The sequence below is a fragment of the Podarcis tiliguerta genome (genome assembly GCF_965153285.1).
Source record: "Podarcis tiliguerta genome assembly, chromosome: 12".
In the NCBI taxonomy this organism is placed as follows: Eukaryota; Metazoa; Chordata; class Lepidosauria; order Squamata; family Lacertidae; genus Podarcis; species Podarcis tiliguerta.
Window position 1 is genome coordinate 54469236 of NC_139545.1, and position 17862 is coordinate 54487097.

Consider the following 17862-nt stretch of genomic DNA (forward strand, 5'->3'; position numbering starts at 1 on the left):
AGAAGCTTACGGAAAGCTTGGCCTATTGCTCAACTTCCAAAGAACCAAAGTGGTGCACCAACAAGTACAAAACAACCCCTCTGCAGCACCACAAATCCAGCTCAATGGTGTAACGTTGCAAAATGTTGATCACTTCTCCTACCTGGGCAGTTATCTTTCCACAAGGGCCAACGTTGATGCTGAAATTCAGCACTGCCTGACCTCTGCGAGTGCAGCTTTCTCCCGATTGAAGTGCAGAGTGTTTGAGGACAGGGACATTTGCAGGGAAACCAAAATGCTTGTTTACAAAGCTATGGTACTACCAACCTTACTGTATGCTTGTGAAACGTGGACCACTTATAAACGCCACCTCTAACTCATCGAAAGATTCCATCAACGATGTCTCTGAAAATTTTTACACATCACTTGGGAAGACAGGCGAACTAATTCCAGTGTACTGGAAGAAGCAAAGATCACCAGTGTTGAAGCAATGATTCTTCAACATCAACTTTGTTGGACTGGTCATGTTTTTTTGCCTTCCAAAGCAACTACTCTATTCCAAACTTAAAAATGGAAAGCATAATACAGGTGGTCAACAAAAGAGGTTTAAAGACTGTCTCAAGGCAAATTTTTAAAAATGTAGTATAAACACCAACAATTGGGAAACACTTGCCTGCAAGTGCTCCAATTGGAGAACAGCCTTTACCAAAGGTGTCATGGGCTTTGAAGACACTCGAACTCAGGACACAAGGGAGAAATGTGCTAAGAGGAAGGCACACTTGGCAAATCCACACTGTGATCAACTCCCACCAGGGAACCAATGTCCCCACTGTGGAAGGTCATGCGGATCCAGAATTGGCCTCCACAGTCACTTACGGACTCATTGTTAAAACCGTGTTTACGGAAGACAATCTTACTCGGCTACAAGTGATTGCCAATGAACCAAAGAAATGCCATTTACCTTCCCACCGGAGCGGTACCTATTCATCTTCTTATACTTTGTGCTTTCGAACTGCTAGGTTGGCAGGACCTGGGACCGAACAACGGGAGCTGACCCCGTCGCCGGGATTTGAACCGCCGACCTTCTGATCAGCAAGCCCTAGGCTCTGTGGTTTAGACCACAGCGCTACCCGCATCCCTTTACCTTTTTACCTTACTGCAAATAGAGCCACAAGATGAGTCTTCCAACCACTTCTGGGTCAAATGCTGGTGGCCTTAGAGTGTCTTCTCTGGCTGTAGAACAACCACAAATAATATTCTTTGCCTTCTGTTCTCCAGGGAGTAACGTGTCTCACAATATGAAAAGATAAACAGGAACTGAAGGCTAGGAAGAGAGTATAGCCCTTAGGCGAACAGCACAAACAGTCAGCAAGCCCTCCCTTTGTTTTCCTGGATGCAACTCTAACAAGGTCTACTCTGAGTAAGCCCTGCTGAATTCACCGGGACTTACTCCAAGGTAAATGAGGCTAAGATTGCTCTCTTATCCATGCCTGTACTTGTGCTTACAAATCGTGCAAAACGTTTTCTACTATGCCTCCCCCCAAAACACAATCATTTTTCTATACTGTAAAAAATAAATAAATCCAGCTTCGTCAGGGGGAAATCAAGACTCCACTCCTCGCTTGCTTGCAAAACAGGCTGCCATCTACCAACAGCCCCTAGCAAAGGCGCAGAAACTTCAGGTGTATTTTTGCCTCCCAATTTTGGCAGGTCACCGAGCATCTAAAGTGTTATCGTGAAAATCTCAGAACACGCAGTTCGAGATCAAATTAAAAACAGACCCAACCAGAGTAAGTTCTCTCTCTCTGTGGAAAAAAGATGTCTGTCATAGGATCGCTGGTTCTGTGCCAGGTCTGTTTATTTTTTCTTTATTTTTTAATAGCTTGGGTGAGCTGCATGGAAGGCAGAAAGCAAAGTCCCCAACTGCATTATTGAAAAAGCTCTAACACCTTGTCACTGGTCCACCTCCCCACAGCACTGGGGGTCTCATCACTCTGAGTAGTAGGGCCGGATTTAGGTTGGATGAGGCCCTAAGCTACTAAAGGTAATGGGGCCCTTGATATGTCCAGCTGTCCTTTGTCAACAACAAATTGTCTCTGGTATTTTGTGTTGAATATATGCTATATGGTAATTTATGGGCCCAATAGGTATCTAAAGCCATTTGCACGTAACAAAATATGTATTTTCTCAAAGTAATTGTTGAACTGAAATACAATTAAGAAGAAGTATATTCATAAAAGGTAAAGGGTCCCCTGATCATTAGGTCCAGTCGTGGCCAACTCTGAGGTTGCAGAGCTCATCTCGCTTTATTGGCCGAGGGAGCCGGCGTACAGCTTCCGGGTCATGTGGCCAGCAGGACTAAGCCGCTTATGGCGAACCAGAGCAGCGCATGGAAAAGCCATTTACCTTCCTGCTGGAGTGGTACCTATTTATCTACTTGCACTTTGACTTGCTTTTGAACTGCTAGGTTGGCAGGAGCAGGGACCGAGCAATTGGAGCTCACCTCATTGCGGGGATTCGAACCACCAACCTTCTGATCAGCAAGTCCTAGGCTCTGTGGTTTAACCCACAGCACCACCTGCGTCCCTTAAGTATATTCACAGTGAAATACAATTAAGAAGAAGTTTTGTAATGCTTTGGTTTTGGAACAGACTTCCGGAATGGATTAAGTTTGAGAACCAAGGCACCGCTGTATATAAAAATGAGCAAACTAGTGATATTTTAGAGAGCAGGCTAGCAGGCGGGGCCCATGACTTACATCCTAGGAGCCTACACAACACAAAACACTGTTGCTGTATGTAGGTTTTATTTTATTTTTTTATCTTATATTTTGGAAATGTACATCCAGTTGTTTTTTCTTTAAATTTTTTGGGGCCCCCAAGAGAGTGGGGCCCTAAGCTATAGCTTGTTTAGATTATACATAAATCCGGCACTGGGTATGCCCCAAACAGCAACAAAAGGTTCTAGGAGATGCGTTTATGTACAGTATTTCTCATGCCATGTGTAGTTGGGTCATCAAAAAACATCCCATTGCAGGCCCTGAAGATCAGTGCCATGGCTGAGGGGCGAGAGGTCATGCTCAGTTTGATTGGGAGGTGTAGATTATTATTATTATTAATTAAATTTATATACCGCCCTATACCCGGAAGTCTCAGGGCGGTTCAGATAAAAAGATCGCAGTACAGTGGTACCTCGGGTTACAGACGCTTCAGGTTGCAGACGCTTCAGGTTACATACTCTGCTAACCCAGAAATAGTACCTTGGGTAAAGAACCTTGCTTCAGGATGAGAACAGAAATCGTGCTCCGGCGGCATGGTGGCAGCGGGAGGCCCCATTATTTAAAGTAGTGCTTTAGGTTAAGAACAGTTTCAGGTTAAGAATGGACCTCTGGAACGAATTAAGTTCTTAACCTGAGGTACTGTATATAAAATATAAAATAAAAGCAATAAACCAATAATAAAGGTACCCCTGCCCATACGGGCCAGTCTTGACAGACTCTAGGGTTGTGCGCCCATCTCACTCAAAGAGGCCGGGGGCCAGCGCTGTCCGAAGACACTTCCGGGTCACGTGGCCAGCGTGACATCGCTGCTCTGGCGAGCCAGAGCTGCACACGGAAACACCGTTTACCTTCCCGCTAGTAAGCGGTCCCTATTTATCTACTTGCACCCAAGAGTGCTTTCGAACTGCTAGGTTGGCAGGCGCTGGGACCGAACAGCAGGAGCGCACCCTGCCGCGGGGATTCGAACCGCCGACCTTGCAATCGGCAAGCCCTAGGCGCTGAGGCTTTAACCCACAGCGCCACCCGCGTCCCGTGAAACCAATAATAGCCCCCCTCAAAAAAGAGTCGCATTTTAAAAGGGTATGGGATTTTGGTCAAATTAACCAAAGGCCTGGTTAAAAGGGAACATTTTTGCCTGGAGCCAAAAGTGTATAATGAAGGTGCCAGGCGAACTTCCCTGGGGAGAGAATCCCACAGACGGGGAGCCACTGCAGAGAAGGCCCTGTCCTCGTGTTGCCACCCTCCAAACCTTTCGAGGAGGTTGATGAGTGCTAGCAAGGAAAATTGTGAGAAGAGAGGGAGAGAGAATGCTACATTTTTTAAAAAAAAGTTGCACAATTTAGGGATCGCCGCTTTAGCGAACAACTGAACCTGTCCCTCTGTGATCTCCATTTGGGAAACGAGACCTGTGTGTTTCTGCACCCTACAAGTCAATGTGGGTCTCAGGCTAGGATTCATAGAATCATAGAATCATAGAGCTGGAAGAGACCACAAGGGCCATTGAGTCCAACCCCCTGCCAAGCAAGAAACACCATCAGAGCACTCCTGACATATGGTTGTCAAGCCTCTGCTTACAGACCTCCAAAGAAGGAGACTCCACCACACTCCTTGGCAGCAAATTCCACTGTCGAACAGCTCTTACTGTCAGGAAGTTCTTCCTAATGTTTAGGTGGAATCTTCTTTCTTGTAGTTTGGATCCATTGCTCTGTGTCTGCTTCTCTGGAGCAGCAGAAAACAACCTTTCTCCCTCCTCTATGTGACATCCTTCTATATATTTGAACATGGCTATCATATCACCCCTTAACCTCCTTTTCTCCAGGCTAAACATGCCCAGCTCCCTTAGCCGTTCCTCATAAGGCATCGTTTCCAGGCCTTTGACCATTTTGGTTGCCCTCCTCTGGACACGTTCCAGTTTGTCAGTGTCCTTCTTGAACTGTGGTGCCCAGAATTCCTGGCAGCCCCATCTTGCAAGAAGCCTTTTTCTTCTGAGCCAACGTGTTTTTCATCTGGAGTGTTTTCCAAGGTAATTCCATTGGACAGAACAAAAAAAGGGGGGGGGTTACCCTGTGATGTCCTAAGTTTCTTATAATGCAGCAGATGTTTTCATACAGTGCCAGCACTTAATAAATGGCAGGGTATTCACACTGTCAAGGTTGTAAACCTAATAAATTGCATTTAATACGGAAATAAATACAGTGCGGCTGCATTTCAAACAGACTCGAAAGTATCCCCGCCTTATATAAAAGATAAGGGGGCTGCTATGTGGTTACAGTCTGGAGAATGTGTGTGTATGTATGTGTGTGTAGGCAGCAACTTATTATTTTGTTGTTGTTGTTCATTCGTTTAGTCGTGTCCGACTCTTCGTGACCCCATGGACTAGAGCACGCCAGGCACTCCTGTCTTCCACTGCCTCCCACAGTTTGGTCAAACTCATGCTGGTAGCTTCGAGAACACTGTCCAACCATCTCGTCCTCTGTCATCCCTTTCTCCTTGTGCCCTCCATCTTTCCCAACATCAGGGTCTTTTCCAGGGAGTCTTCTCTTCTCATGAGGTGGCCAAAGTCTTGGAGCCTCAGCTTCAGGATCTGTCCTTCTAGTGAGCACTCAGGGCTCACTTCAAAATGGAGAGGTCTGATCTTCTTGCAGTCCATGGGACTCTCAAGAGTCTCCTCCAGCACCATCATTCAAAAGCATCCATTCTTCGGCGATCAGCCTTCTTTATGGTCCAGCTCTCACCTCCATACATCACTACTGGGAAAACCATAGCTTTGTCAGCAAGGTGATGTCTCTGCTTCTTAAGATGCTGTCTAGGTTTGTCATTGCTTTTCTCCCAAGAAGCAGGCGTCTTTTGATTTCGTGGCTGCTATCACCATCTGCAGGGATCATGGTTTTATGAGTGGATCCTAATGATGGGAGGTCGAGACAAGGTTACAGCCAGCTCTTGGGGAGGTGAAGGGCCACAGCTCAGTGGCAGAGCATGTGCTTTGCATGTAGAAGGTCCCAAGTTCGATCCCCGGCGTCTCCAGGAAGAATGAGAAGAGAACTCTGTCTAAAATCCTCACTAGACATTATACTGAGCCAAGTGGACCACTGATCTAGCTCCATATAAAGCAGCCTCCTTTGAGCAGTGTCTCCCCCAATTCCACCTCTAAAGGTAATTCAGTCATTCTCTCTTTTTTTAAAAAAAAAACATTTTATTGATTTTCCAAGAAAAAACATCCAATTAATATCCAATTAATATATCCAATCGTAATAACTCCAATTAAAATAAAAAAAACTAAAATAAAAAAACCAAATTATAGTCCAAATTATAATTATGAATTTTTCGGAGCTCCCCACGGTCTGGAGCTCTGAAGCATACCTCCACATCTCAGCCCTGCCTCTCCTTGTTGTTTCCATATTTTCCAGATCTCGATTCTGATGCTTTATAATTCTTGTGGAAAGTCATTCTCAAACAGAACATATTTAGGATTTTTGAAGAATTGCAAGGAGGTTGACAAAATTGTGTAGATTTGTGGGTGGAGGTGTTGAACACATCTCTAAAGGCAGAACAAAATGCTAACCTCCCCCCAAAATGACTCACTGTTACATGCCAAGATTTTAGACAGAGGTAGTTGTCAGCATTGAGTAACAACAACACCAACACCAACAACATCATATCATTTATACCCCACCTAACTGACTGGGTTTCCCCAGCCATTCTGGGATGCTCCCAAAATAATATTAAAAACACATCAAACATTAAAAACTTTCCTAAACAGGGATGTCTTCTAAAAGTAAGATAGTTGTTTATTTCCTTGACATCTGGTAGGAGGGCATTCCACAGGGAAGGTGCCACCACCGAGAAGGCCCTCTGCCTGGTTCCCTGTTCCCTCACTTCAGAAGGCCCTTGGAGCTGGACCTCAGTGTCCGGGCTAAACAATGAGGGTGGAGATGCTCCTTCAGGTAGAAGCCAACTCAGGGTCAAGGGAGACACAGAAATACATCAGCTCCAGATTAGGTCCCAGCCCACACAGGAAGCAGCCCAGTCCTGTTATAGAGAACCCAATGGCCAGATTTGTTGGGTGTCGTCAGTCTGCGAGGAAGACAACCCAAGATGCAGTTCTGGTGGCTCGCCACAAGGGGCAGCTGCACACAAGAATGGAAGGATCCCAATTCTGGCTCTGACATCTCTTCACATTGTTCTGTTTTGATTGACAGGTGAGGTAATACTGCCATGCTACCCTGGACAGCTCCATGCAGGTATCAGACCAGTAGACTCTATGTAGTTTCAGCAGTTGTCTGAATCAGAGCTGCAGGTCTGTCTCAGTAGCTTGCATAACCTTCCATGAGAGGGGCTGCTTCATTCAAAGGGGTCCAGCCTGCTGTATGGAAGTGAAAGCTGGACCATAAAGAAGGCTGATTGCCGAAGAATTGATGCTTTTGATTTGTGGTGCTGGAGGAGACTCTTGAGAGTCCCATGGACTGCAAGAAGATCAAACCTATTCATTCTAAAGGAAATCAGGTGTTCTCCTTATGAATTTTTATGTTGTGAGCCACCCTGTGATTTTGGGGTGAAGGGTGGTATACAAATTTAACAGCAACAACAAGAAGACATCTACGTGTTCAGCAGAATCATGTGATAAAGCACTCCTGAGACTTCTCCGTGTAACGCCCCTCCCCAATGCAAATAAAAACATCTCTTTACATCAGCTCAGATTACGCATGCAAGATAATGAAAGATGGGGCTCCAAAGTCACCTCCCCCAACCTAAAGACCTCCAGATGTTACAGAATTGCAACTCCCATCACCTTGACCATTGGTCATGCTGGCTTGGGGCTGTTGCAGGTTGAGGTGCTAAGAACATCTTGAGGGCCTCAGGTTAGGGAAGGCTGATCTACATAGCTCGTGAGTGCGATGGAAACTGGCGACCCCACCATATTGCTAAAGAGAAGGTTGAAATGCATTTTATACATCGTATTACTTGACTATGTGTTTTATTTCACAGACAAGAATGTATGTTTCAGTTATATTCCAAGCTCACATAAACATTCATATGAAAGCGAGGCTATATATGTCTGCCTAATCAGAACTGAATTATATACTTGCAGCAGCTTGTTCAACAGACTAAAGTAATAAAATATGGCAGCGGGGAAAACTGGTTCATATGTTAACGGTTGAAAGTCCCTTCTTGTTAATAAAAAGAGAATTCTGAAGGCATGCGCACGCACACACCAAACACCTCTCGCCATTTGTTTTGCGTCTCATGAAACCCCCCTCTTGGAAACTGCTCTGACCTCTGCTGAATTGGAACCACAGGACTGTCACACTCAGACCCACCTTAGAATTCATGCGCCCATCTATCGGATTGCGCTGCATCATGGGATTTGTAGTGTTCATCAAAAGCTCGGCAGATTTTCTTCTGGCAAGATGCTCAGTTGCTGGAACCACCCTAATTCCTTCTCTTGAGGGTTGAAGCCACAGATGCCGTGTGACGGAGTAACTCAATGGATTTCATGATGTCGATAAGTAGTTCTGAGTTCAACTGTGGCAATGGACAACCAAGAATGATATCACAAGGAGCCACTGACACAGGAGGGCAACAGACCTCACTGCCTCTCCTAAGGTCCTACTGGAGCCTGGAGGTGAATGGGAATATTAGATCCTCATAGAGCTTTCCCTTTTTGGCCTGGATGGTGTATACCTGAAGGAGTGTCTCCACCCCCATCTTTCAGCCCGGACACTGAGGTCCAGCTCCGAGGGCCTTCTGGTGGTTCCCTCAATGCGAGAAGTGAAGCTACAGGAAACCAGGCAGAGGGCCTTTTCAGTAGTGGCTCCCACCCGGTGGAATGCATTCTGTCAGATGTCAAAGAGATAAATAATTTTATGACCTTCCATAGATATCTGAAAGCAGTCCTGTATCGGTATGCTTTTAATGTGCAATGTTTTATTATGTTTTTATGTATGTTGGAAGCCACCCAGAGTGGCTTGGGCAGGGTAAAGTAAATGTAAAGGGACCCTTAACATTAGGTCCAGTCGTGGCAGACTCTGGGGTTGCAGCGCTCATCTCACTTTATTGGCCGAGGGAGCCGGTGTATAGCTTCCGTGTCATGTGGCCAGCAAGACTAAGCCGCTTCTGGTGAACCAGAGCAGCGCACGGAAACGCTGTTTACCTTCCTGCTGGAGTGGTACCTATTTATCTACTTGCACTGGTGTGCTTTCGAACCGCTAGATTGGCAGGAGCTGGGACCGAGCAATGGGAGCTCACCCCGCCGCGGGGATTCGAACCACCAACCTTCTGATCGGCAAGTCCTAGGCTCTGTGGTTTAACCCACAGCGCCACCCGCGTCCCATTTTGGGCAGGGTACAAATGATAAAATCATCGAAATCATCAGCATCATCAGGATGGATATGTGAGTGTTTGTAGAAACTAAATGACTTTACAAAGGTAAGATTCACTTTCGCTGCGCCTCCAACTTTCACTTCTGTCTCCACCCACCATTGGCATGTGGCCGCAAGATGTTTCCCTAGATTGGAATGTAGCCCTCAAGATTAAAAATGTCCCCTACCCCTGTTCTAGGAGGAAGGGGGAAGAAGAAAATCTCAGAAATTTGTATCAGAATTTCCCTCCTCCACGTCAGGCTGTATAGCGTAGAACGCCAAAACTGCAGACGTAGCATTTTCGACATCTAACGAAAGGAGCTGATTTGAGAAGATAGGCCAGGCGATTTGGAAGGGGCGGTTGGTGGGATCTGGAATTCTAATAAGTCGTTGTGACACTTGGGTCTTTTTAGCATCGCCACTCTTCAAAGCGCAAGCCACCTTCGCACACTTTGTTCTTTAGCTATCACCAACGGGATCTGCTAATAAAATCCAGAACAGCAGCTGGGGCCAATTACCTCCGCTGGGAGGCTAAGCCAGAAGAGCTGCCTGAAAGGTCGATGTATAGTACAAAATGTGTCACCAAGGCTGAGACCAGATGGCTTCATGGGGGACAGGAGGAGGAGGCTTGCTGAGAGGTGGGATGGGGAAAGAAAGAGGAACATGGAATGATACCTCCCCAAAGTCTCAAAGCAGACTCTCTCCGCAACCCAAGAGCTGATCTGTATGTTACACAGAACAAGGTGATCAACTGAGGGGGTGTATAAGAAGGGCCCTGCTGAATTACACCAACAGGCATATCGGATCTAGTATCCTGCTCTCACAGTGGGCAATCAGATCCCCATGATGAGAAGCCCACAAGCAAGACATTGGACCCTGGAAAACTGGTGTGGAACATTGTTAAAGATTGAATTGCAAAGCATACATCAGAGCAAGCCTTGCTGAATTACAAAGCATATAGAAGAACAAGCCTTGATAATTACAAAGCATATAGAATAAGAAGCCTTGCTGAATTACAAAGCATATAGAAGAGCAAGCCTTGCTGAATTTACAAAGCACATGGAAGAACAAGCCTTGCTGAATTACAAAGCATATAGAAGAGCAAGCCTTGCTGAATTACAAAGCATATAGAAGAACAAGCCTTGATAATTACAAAGCATATAGAATAAGAAGCCTTGCTGAATTACAAAGCATATAGAAGAGCAAGCCTTGCTGAATTTACAAAGCACATGGAAGAACAAGCCTTGCTGAATTACAAAGCATATAGAAGAGCAAGCCTTGCTGAATTTACAAAGCATATAGAAGAACAAGCCTTGCTGAATTACAAAGCATATAGAAGAGCAAGCCTTGCTGAATTACAAAGCATATAGAAGAACAAGGCTTGCTGAAGCAGAATGAGCTGAAATGATCCAACTGACAGATTGTACTGGACTGAGCCCTGGACTGTATCCATTAGGCAAACTGAGGCAAATTCCTTCAGTTGGCTGGGAGTGGCTCATTAGTGCCCCCCCCCATTTGCTGGTTCCCCCACCTCATTGCTGCCACAACCCACCCAGCTCTTGTGGGCCTGTTCACATTGCCTGTCCACTTCCTCACTTCCATAATGGCTTCCTGGAAGCAGCAGCAAAAATGTACATTCAAGTATCCCATGGATGTGAGTGAAATAGAGAGCAAGAGGGTGATGATAATAATAATAATAAATTTTATTTATACCCCGCCCTCGCCAGCCAAGGCCGGGCTCAGGGCGGCTAACAAGCAATAATAAAAACAAGTTGAATGAATACAACTTAAAAACAAGATTAAAATACATTAAAACATTGAAACATTAAAATGCAGCCTCAACACAGGAGGAGAAAGGAAAAAAGAAAGAGGGGGAGGGAATCAAATTGACTCCAAGCCAAAGGGCAGGAGGAACAACTCTGTCTTACAGGCCCTGCGGAAAGAAATCAGATCCCGCAGGGCCCTGGTCTCATGAGAGAGAGCGTTCCACCAGGCCGGAGCCAGTGTTGAAAAGGCCCTGGCTCTGGCTGAGGCTAATCTGAATTCCTTAGGGTCCGGGACCTCCAGGGTGTTGCTATTTATGGACCTTAAGGTCCTCCGTGGGGCATACCAGGAGAGGCGGTCCCGTAGGTACGAGGGTCCTAGGTCGTGATGGGGTGGTGCATGATTTGGTCACAAGTGGCCCCCTCTAGGTCTGGTGACTTTGCACAGCCTTGAAAATCAGTTCTGCAGAAGGGAGGAGGGTGGGGAATGATACTGGCACATTTGGAATGAAACTCCTGTCCTTTAGGCTTTCAGAGATACGATCACTGGAGTGTTGGAGCCAACTGAGAGAGAGAAACAGCCACGCCACAAACGGAACGACTGGACTGGGTCTTAGACAGCTGGCCAATAAACTATATGGCAGCTTCATGTCTGCGCCCCATGACCTTTCTGGGGGCCAGAGGAGGTAATGTGAAGTTCCCACACTTGATGTGACCAGCACATGGATTCGGAAAGAGCCTTGAGAATTCGGCCCAGTCTATTGTCTGGGGGTGTGGAAACTTTTGATTATGTGTTACTATTCATCAATTTTATAGTGATAGTCATAATGGGCAGAGACCTATGAGGTCATTTTGGCAAATTACCTGATTTTTCCATCTACTCCTTGATTCTAAACATTTAGGAAAGATTATAGCCAACATTTTCTGCATATTAGTTTGGAGACATTCTGCCGCCTCTTCTAATACACACAGAAAGAGAGAGGGAGAGGGGAAACATGGCTCATTTGCATATATGGTTAAAATAAATGCATGCAAAGGGCAGACAATTCGGTTTTTAAAAATGTATACCTCCCTTCATCTATTGATCTCAGCATAAAAGCAGAAAAACAAAACAAATACCTGAACTAAATGCAATAATATTTGAGTCCGTATTTGTGCACCTGGAATAATTAAAAAAGAAATACAGTTGTTTACAGAAATCCATGTTTAACACTTTGAAACCAACATTCTGAAGTCTGGTCAGCCAATTGGTGTTAAAGAAGGATAGAACTTTCTTTATGTATGCCACAACAGCAGCAAGAATACTCATCGCGAAGTATTGGAAGACACAAGAACTACCCACTCTGGAAGAATGGCAGATGAAGGTGATGGACTACATGGAACAGGCAAAAATGACTGGCAGAATCAGAGACCAGGGAGAAGAGACGGTGGAGGAAGATTGGAAGAAATTTAAAGACTATTTACAGAAATATTATAAAATTAATGAATGTTAGAATGACATCGGATGGAGGTTAAAAGGTTATTAGTAATAATGTGGTGAAGGAGCATGGAAAATTTGAAGGTTAAAAAGATGAAGAATTAAAGGTTTAATATATTAAGATAAAGATAAAGATAAGACAGAGGGAAGGGATTTGCAGATTAAATATTTGAATTGGAATACAGAGAGGGGAGGTGTGGGGAAGTCTGGGAAACAAGCAAATGTAATAAATACTATGAAAATGGAATTGTTTTTACTTGTTTTTCTTTTTATTTTTGTATTTTTCTTTTTCTTTTTCTATGTAAAAGTCTTAATAATATATATATATATATATATATATATATATATATATATATATATAAACCAACATTCTGAAGTCTGCTTGTATGTTTTGGTTGTAGTATCGGTGCATGTTATAAAATCTCAAGAGTTTGGTTCTTGGAGAGCTTTGCAAATAAGTGTTGAAACATTGTCAATAAGTTCTCGAATTTGAACAAGTGTCAGTTAGGAGGCTCAGAGGCAGGGATGGAGAATAATGAAGCATACAGTTTTGTTCTGCTGGGTCTTTGGGCCCACAGGGCAAATGGTAACAAACATACCCAAGCCTCTCCCACTCCTGGTCCAGATCAGGTTTAAGGCAAGTCAAGGCAAATCAGGACCCTGGGCAGCTCCCAGAGGGCCCTGTTGGCTGAGTTGGAGAAGATGTTGCCTCAACCAGAAAGCAAGCAGCATCTTCCGAAACCTCCACCACCTTGTGAGAGCTGCAAACCATCTTTAAATGGATGCAAACCATCTTTAAATTGGCCGCATTGCCACTTCTGAAGCTGTTGTCGTTGTTTAGTCGTTTAGTCATGTCCGACTCTTCGTGACCCCATGGACCAGAGCATGCCAGTGTCCTCCACTGCCTACTGCAGTTTGGTCAAACTCATGCTGGTAGCTTCGAGAACACTGTCCCATCATCTCGTCCTCTGTCGTCCCCTTCTCCTTGTGCCCTCCATCTTTCCCAACATCAGGGTCTTTTCCAGGCAGTCTTCTCTTCTCATGAGGTGGCCAAAGTCTTGGAGCCTCAGCTTCAGGATCTGTCCTTCCAGTGAGCACTCAGGGCTGATTTCCTTCAGAATGGATCGGTTTGATCTTCTTGCAGTCCATGGGACTCTCAAGAGTCTCCTCCAGCCCCATAATCCAAAAGCATGCATTCTTCGGCGATCAGCCTTCTTTATGGTTCAGCTCTCACTTCCATACATCACTACTGGGAAAACCATAGCTTTAACTATTCGGACCTTTGTTGGCAAGGTGATGTCTCTGCTTTTTAAGATGCTATCTAGGTTTGTCGTCGATTTTCTCCCAAGAAAAGTGGAGATTTTTGACTAAATGTGATGCACCTGGAGCAGGAACCGGCAAGCCTCTCCAGTATCCCTGCCAAGAAAACTCCATGGACAAAAACTTCTGAAGCTACATCTTCCTATATCGTTGTGGATCAGAAATGCAAGGATGATGACAGAGCCATGTTCTCAAGCTGAAGCAGTGTTGAAGGAGAAGCTGAGAAGAACAGCACCACAAGTAAGAGGATGAAATGTAGTACAGATCTGCATAAAATATGCTCAAGAATCTAAGAAAGATTCAGTATTTATTTAAATATGGATCTACCGAATCTTCAGTTTCTGAAGGAATACCAGGACTGGGACACAGTCATTCTTTTAAAAATTTGCCGTTCTGCGAATTTTCCAAAGTTGCAGTTCTCTATCAAAGCAACATGTAGAAAATATATATAGATCAGGATAAAGTGTGCACAAAAATCAATGTTAGTGAAAAAGAACACAGAACAAGGTGCTTTACCAAGATGTGTATATTAAACAGCTACATAGCTCAGCCCTGTATCCAGAAATTATAATTGGAGAGCTCAGCAAAGCTTTGAAGCCAAATCAGGGCAGGGCAACTGGTAGCCAACCAACTTGTAATGGGCTCCACAGGAGGGGCAGTGCTGGGGATTTCCCTTGTGCAGCCAGAACCAGATCACAGTGCTGTTGTCCTCTTCACAGATGCAGCCCACAAGCCTCTTGTCTGTAACTGAAGGGACTATGTTGGGGTCTTCCTTTGTCCCAGGATATCGTTTGGGTGGTAGCATGTTGTAAGAATCCAGCCCCTTCTCGAAAGCTTTCGTGGTTTTCCTCTCCATTTCTGTAGCCTGTTCTTCATCACTGGGAATACCTCTGGCCCCCATGGAGCGGGCGGCCCCCGTCAGGCGCGGCGGCCCCTGGCCCAGGGAACTCCGGCCCGCGCTGAGGCCTCGCAGGGTCTCGCACACCCTCAGTAACCTTGACGCCATGGCAACCCTCAGAGGAGAGCGAGAGAGAGGCGCAGAGAGGCAGTCAAGATGTGCATATTAGACAAAGTTGAAGACAGGAGAAATTTGCACTAAAACACTGATGAGTTTTCATAAGGACTTTGAAAAATAATACCATAAACTGATGCGGGAATGTGCAGAACTGAACTTACCGTATTTTTTGCTCTATAAGACTCACTTTTTCCCTCCTAAAAAGTAAGAGGAAATGTGTGTGCGAATGCAGGCTGCGCAGCTATCCCAGAACCCAGAACAGCAAGAGGGATTGCTGCTTTCACTGCGCAGCGATCCCTCTTGCTGTTCTGGCTTCTGAGATTCAGAATATTTTTTTCTTGTTTTCCTCCTCCAAAAACTAGGTGCGTCTTGTGGTCTGGTGCGTCTTATAGAGCGAAAAATACGGTAAGTTTGGAAACGGAGAGACAGTGAAATTGATAAATTCAACGCACCCCCCATCACACACGTTCCCTTTCCATCTGTATGTACTGAACGATCCATCATGGTTCAAGCTGGCCATGATAAAGGTTCCCATTTCCCATCTTCTATCCTCAAAGCATCTTCACAACCTTGTAAATAAATAAAAATAGATACACCCTCCCCCCCCGTCCCCACAAAAAAGCAGCTGTTTCCCATTCCTCGTTACACAACGAGCCCTAAAAGAAAATGTTGTTTATCAAGTCCGGGGAGTTGCCCGGAGTGCAACGCCCCACCATCTCCCGTAAGTCTTTAATCAGAGCACATCTGGACTGCATTGCCAGTCACTGGGGAATGAGTGGAAGCTGTGACAGGACAACCTGCACGCATTCTCTATGAATCCGATTGTTAGGGCTTGCGTCCATCAATTCCTAAAGGTGGACAGGGAGCGAGGCAGGAAAAGGAGGAGAAGACAGTTTTGGCAAGCCCAGAACATCTCAGTGGCATGTGGAAGCCATTAATAGTCTCTGAAGAAAGCTTGGCTTCTGCTGTATGTGAACCTTGGCACTTCCCTTGGCAGCAGCTGTACGGAAAGCTCAGCATTCTGCTCCAGGAACATAAGGGACAACGTCAGGGGCAGGTGAGGGTGGGGCTTCAAAGGAGCAATCAGGAGCTTAGTAGCGGTTTCAATGGAAACTGCTCCTCTCCTCCAGCACTGCTGAAAACTAGAGGTCCAAAGAGCAGTGCAAGGCAGTTTGAACGTCCTTTTGCAAGCAGTATGGAACTGTTTGCAAAAGGGCTTTTAAATAGCCCCCGTGCTGCACATTGAAGTCCCAACAAGCAAGAGCTTCAAACCTCAGGCTCACCTTGCATCACTGTGATGTCAGGTGACTGACAGATGAGTGGCCCAACCCACCTGTCAAATTTAGCCCAGTAGGGGTGGAAGGTATGGATCTTGCCAGCTGGCCAGAAAAAGTTTACAGGCTACATGCACAAATGGTCTGACCTGGTGCAAGACAACTTCTTGTGTTCCTAACATAGAATCATAGAATCATAGAGTTGGAAGAGTCATAGAGTTGACTCTATGACAGGGGCCATCGAGTCCAACCCCCCTGCCAAGCAGGAAACACCATCAGAGCACTCCTGACATATGGTTGTGAAGCCTCTGCTTAAAGACCTCCAAAGAAGGAGACTCCACCACACTCCTTGGCAGCAAATTCCACTGTCGAACAGCTCTTACTGTCAGGAAGTTCTTCCTAATGTTTAGGTGGAATCTTCTTTCTTGTAATTTGGATCCATTGCTCCGTGTCCGCTTCTCTGGAGCAGCAGAAAACAACCTTTGCACCTTTTGAAATCTCATCAATCTTTGGTTTAATTTGTCTCAGACAAGAACTTTGTCATCTCACCCAATGTTTAATTTGGAGGCTACTTTAATGGTGGCATGTCATGTTCCCCTCAGCTCTGTGTGGATCTGGCATGGTGTGGCAGCCCCAGATGGAAGAGCAGGCAAAAAAGGAAGCGATCTCACAGAGTTCTCTTTAGCAAACTTTACAGGAAAGCTCTCTGAGCCTCAGCCCTTTCATGTGCCTATCTGGCAAAGCATGAATTGTTGGTTGGACTACAATAGTATCCCACAACAGTGACCCCTCCAACACCCTTTAATACAGCCCAGAGGCTGTATGCAATTCTCCAGACCCTGCTAATCAATCAAGCTCACAGGATTCTCCCTAGGCCACACCCCTTCCTCTCTGACATTTGTACAGTCGTACCTCCTTTTGTGTCTGGGATCTGTTCTGGAGTCCCGGACGCTTGACAAAGCATCGCTCTGCGCATCCGCAAAGCACAATTTAGCGCTTCTGCATGTGCGCGAGCGGCAAACCCGGAAGTAACCCGTTCCGGTACTTCTGGGTTTTCTGCGGATGATCGACGAAATGGACCCTAAATGGGGCGGACTCAGAATGAGGTACGACTGTACAGTGGTACCTCTGGTTATGTACTTAATTCGTTCTGGAGGTCCGTTCTTAACCTGAAACTGTACTTAACCTGAGGTACCACTTTAGCTAATGGGGCCTCCTGCCGCCGCTGCACCACCGCTGCACGATTTCTGTTCTCATCCTGAAGCAAAGTTCTTAACCCGAGTTAATATTTCTGTGTTAGCGGAGTCTGTAACCTGAAGCGTCTGTAACCTGAAGCGTATGTAACCCGAGGTACCACTGTATAGCTAGAATGCAACCTACTGTACAAAGTCAGAAGTCACATCCATCGCTCCACCCATTTTTTCCTCTGGCCCTGCCCACTACGGACATGTGGCCCCTGGCAGGTTGCTCAAGAGAGAAGAAGAAGAAGAAGAAGAGTTTGGATTTGATATCCCGCCTTTCACTCCCCTTCAGGAGTCTCAAAGCGGCTAACATTCTCTTTTCCCTTCCTCCCCCACAACAAACACTCTGTGAGGTGAGTGGGGCTGAGAGACTTCACAGAAGTGTGACTGGCCCAAGGTCACCCAGCAGCTGCATGTGGAGGAGCAGGGAAGCGAACCCGGTTCCCCAGATTACGAGTCCACCACTCTTAACCACTACACCACACTGGCCCTCTGGACTGAAAAAGTACCCACCATACCCACCACAGCTTTAGTATATATACAATTGAGAACTGTGAACCAAGGCTGACTTCTCAGCGGCTTTTGCACACTGACTCCCACAAGCCACTCACAATGTTTTGGTATCGCGTCCATGTGCAGCTGTTTAGGCAGCGCA

At 45.7% G+C, this 17862-nt stretch overlaps 1 protein-coding gene across 1 annotated transcript; it reads right to left on the minus strand.

The window, feature by feature from the left end:
* Window positions 1-14257: 14257 nt before the first annotated feature.
* Window positions 14258-14683, minus strand: LOC310661357 (cytochrome c oxidase subunit 5B, mitochondrial-like; the record flags this gene model as incomplete). The annotated part of the gene is made up of 1 exon (XM_083407206.1): window positions 14258-14683. One exon carries the CDS (start codon window positions 14681-14683, stop codon window positions 14258-14260), a length of 426 nt encoding a protein of 141 aa, XP_083263332.1.
* Window positions 14684-17862: the final 3179 nt, after the last annotated feature.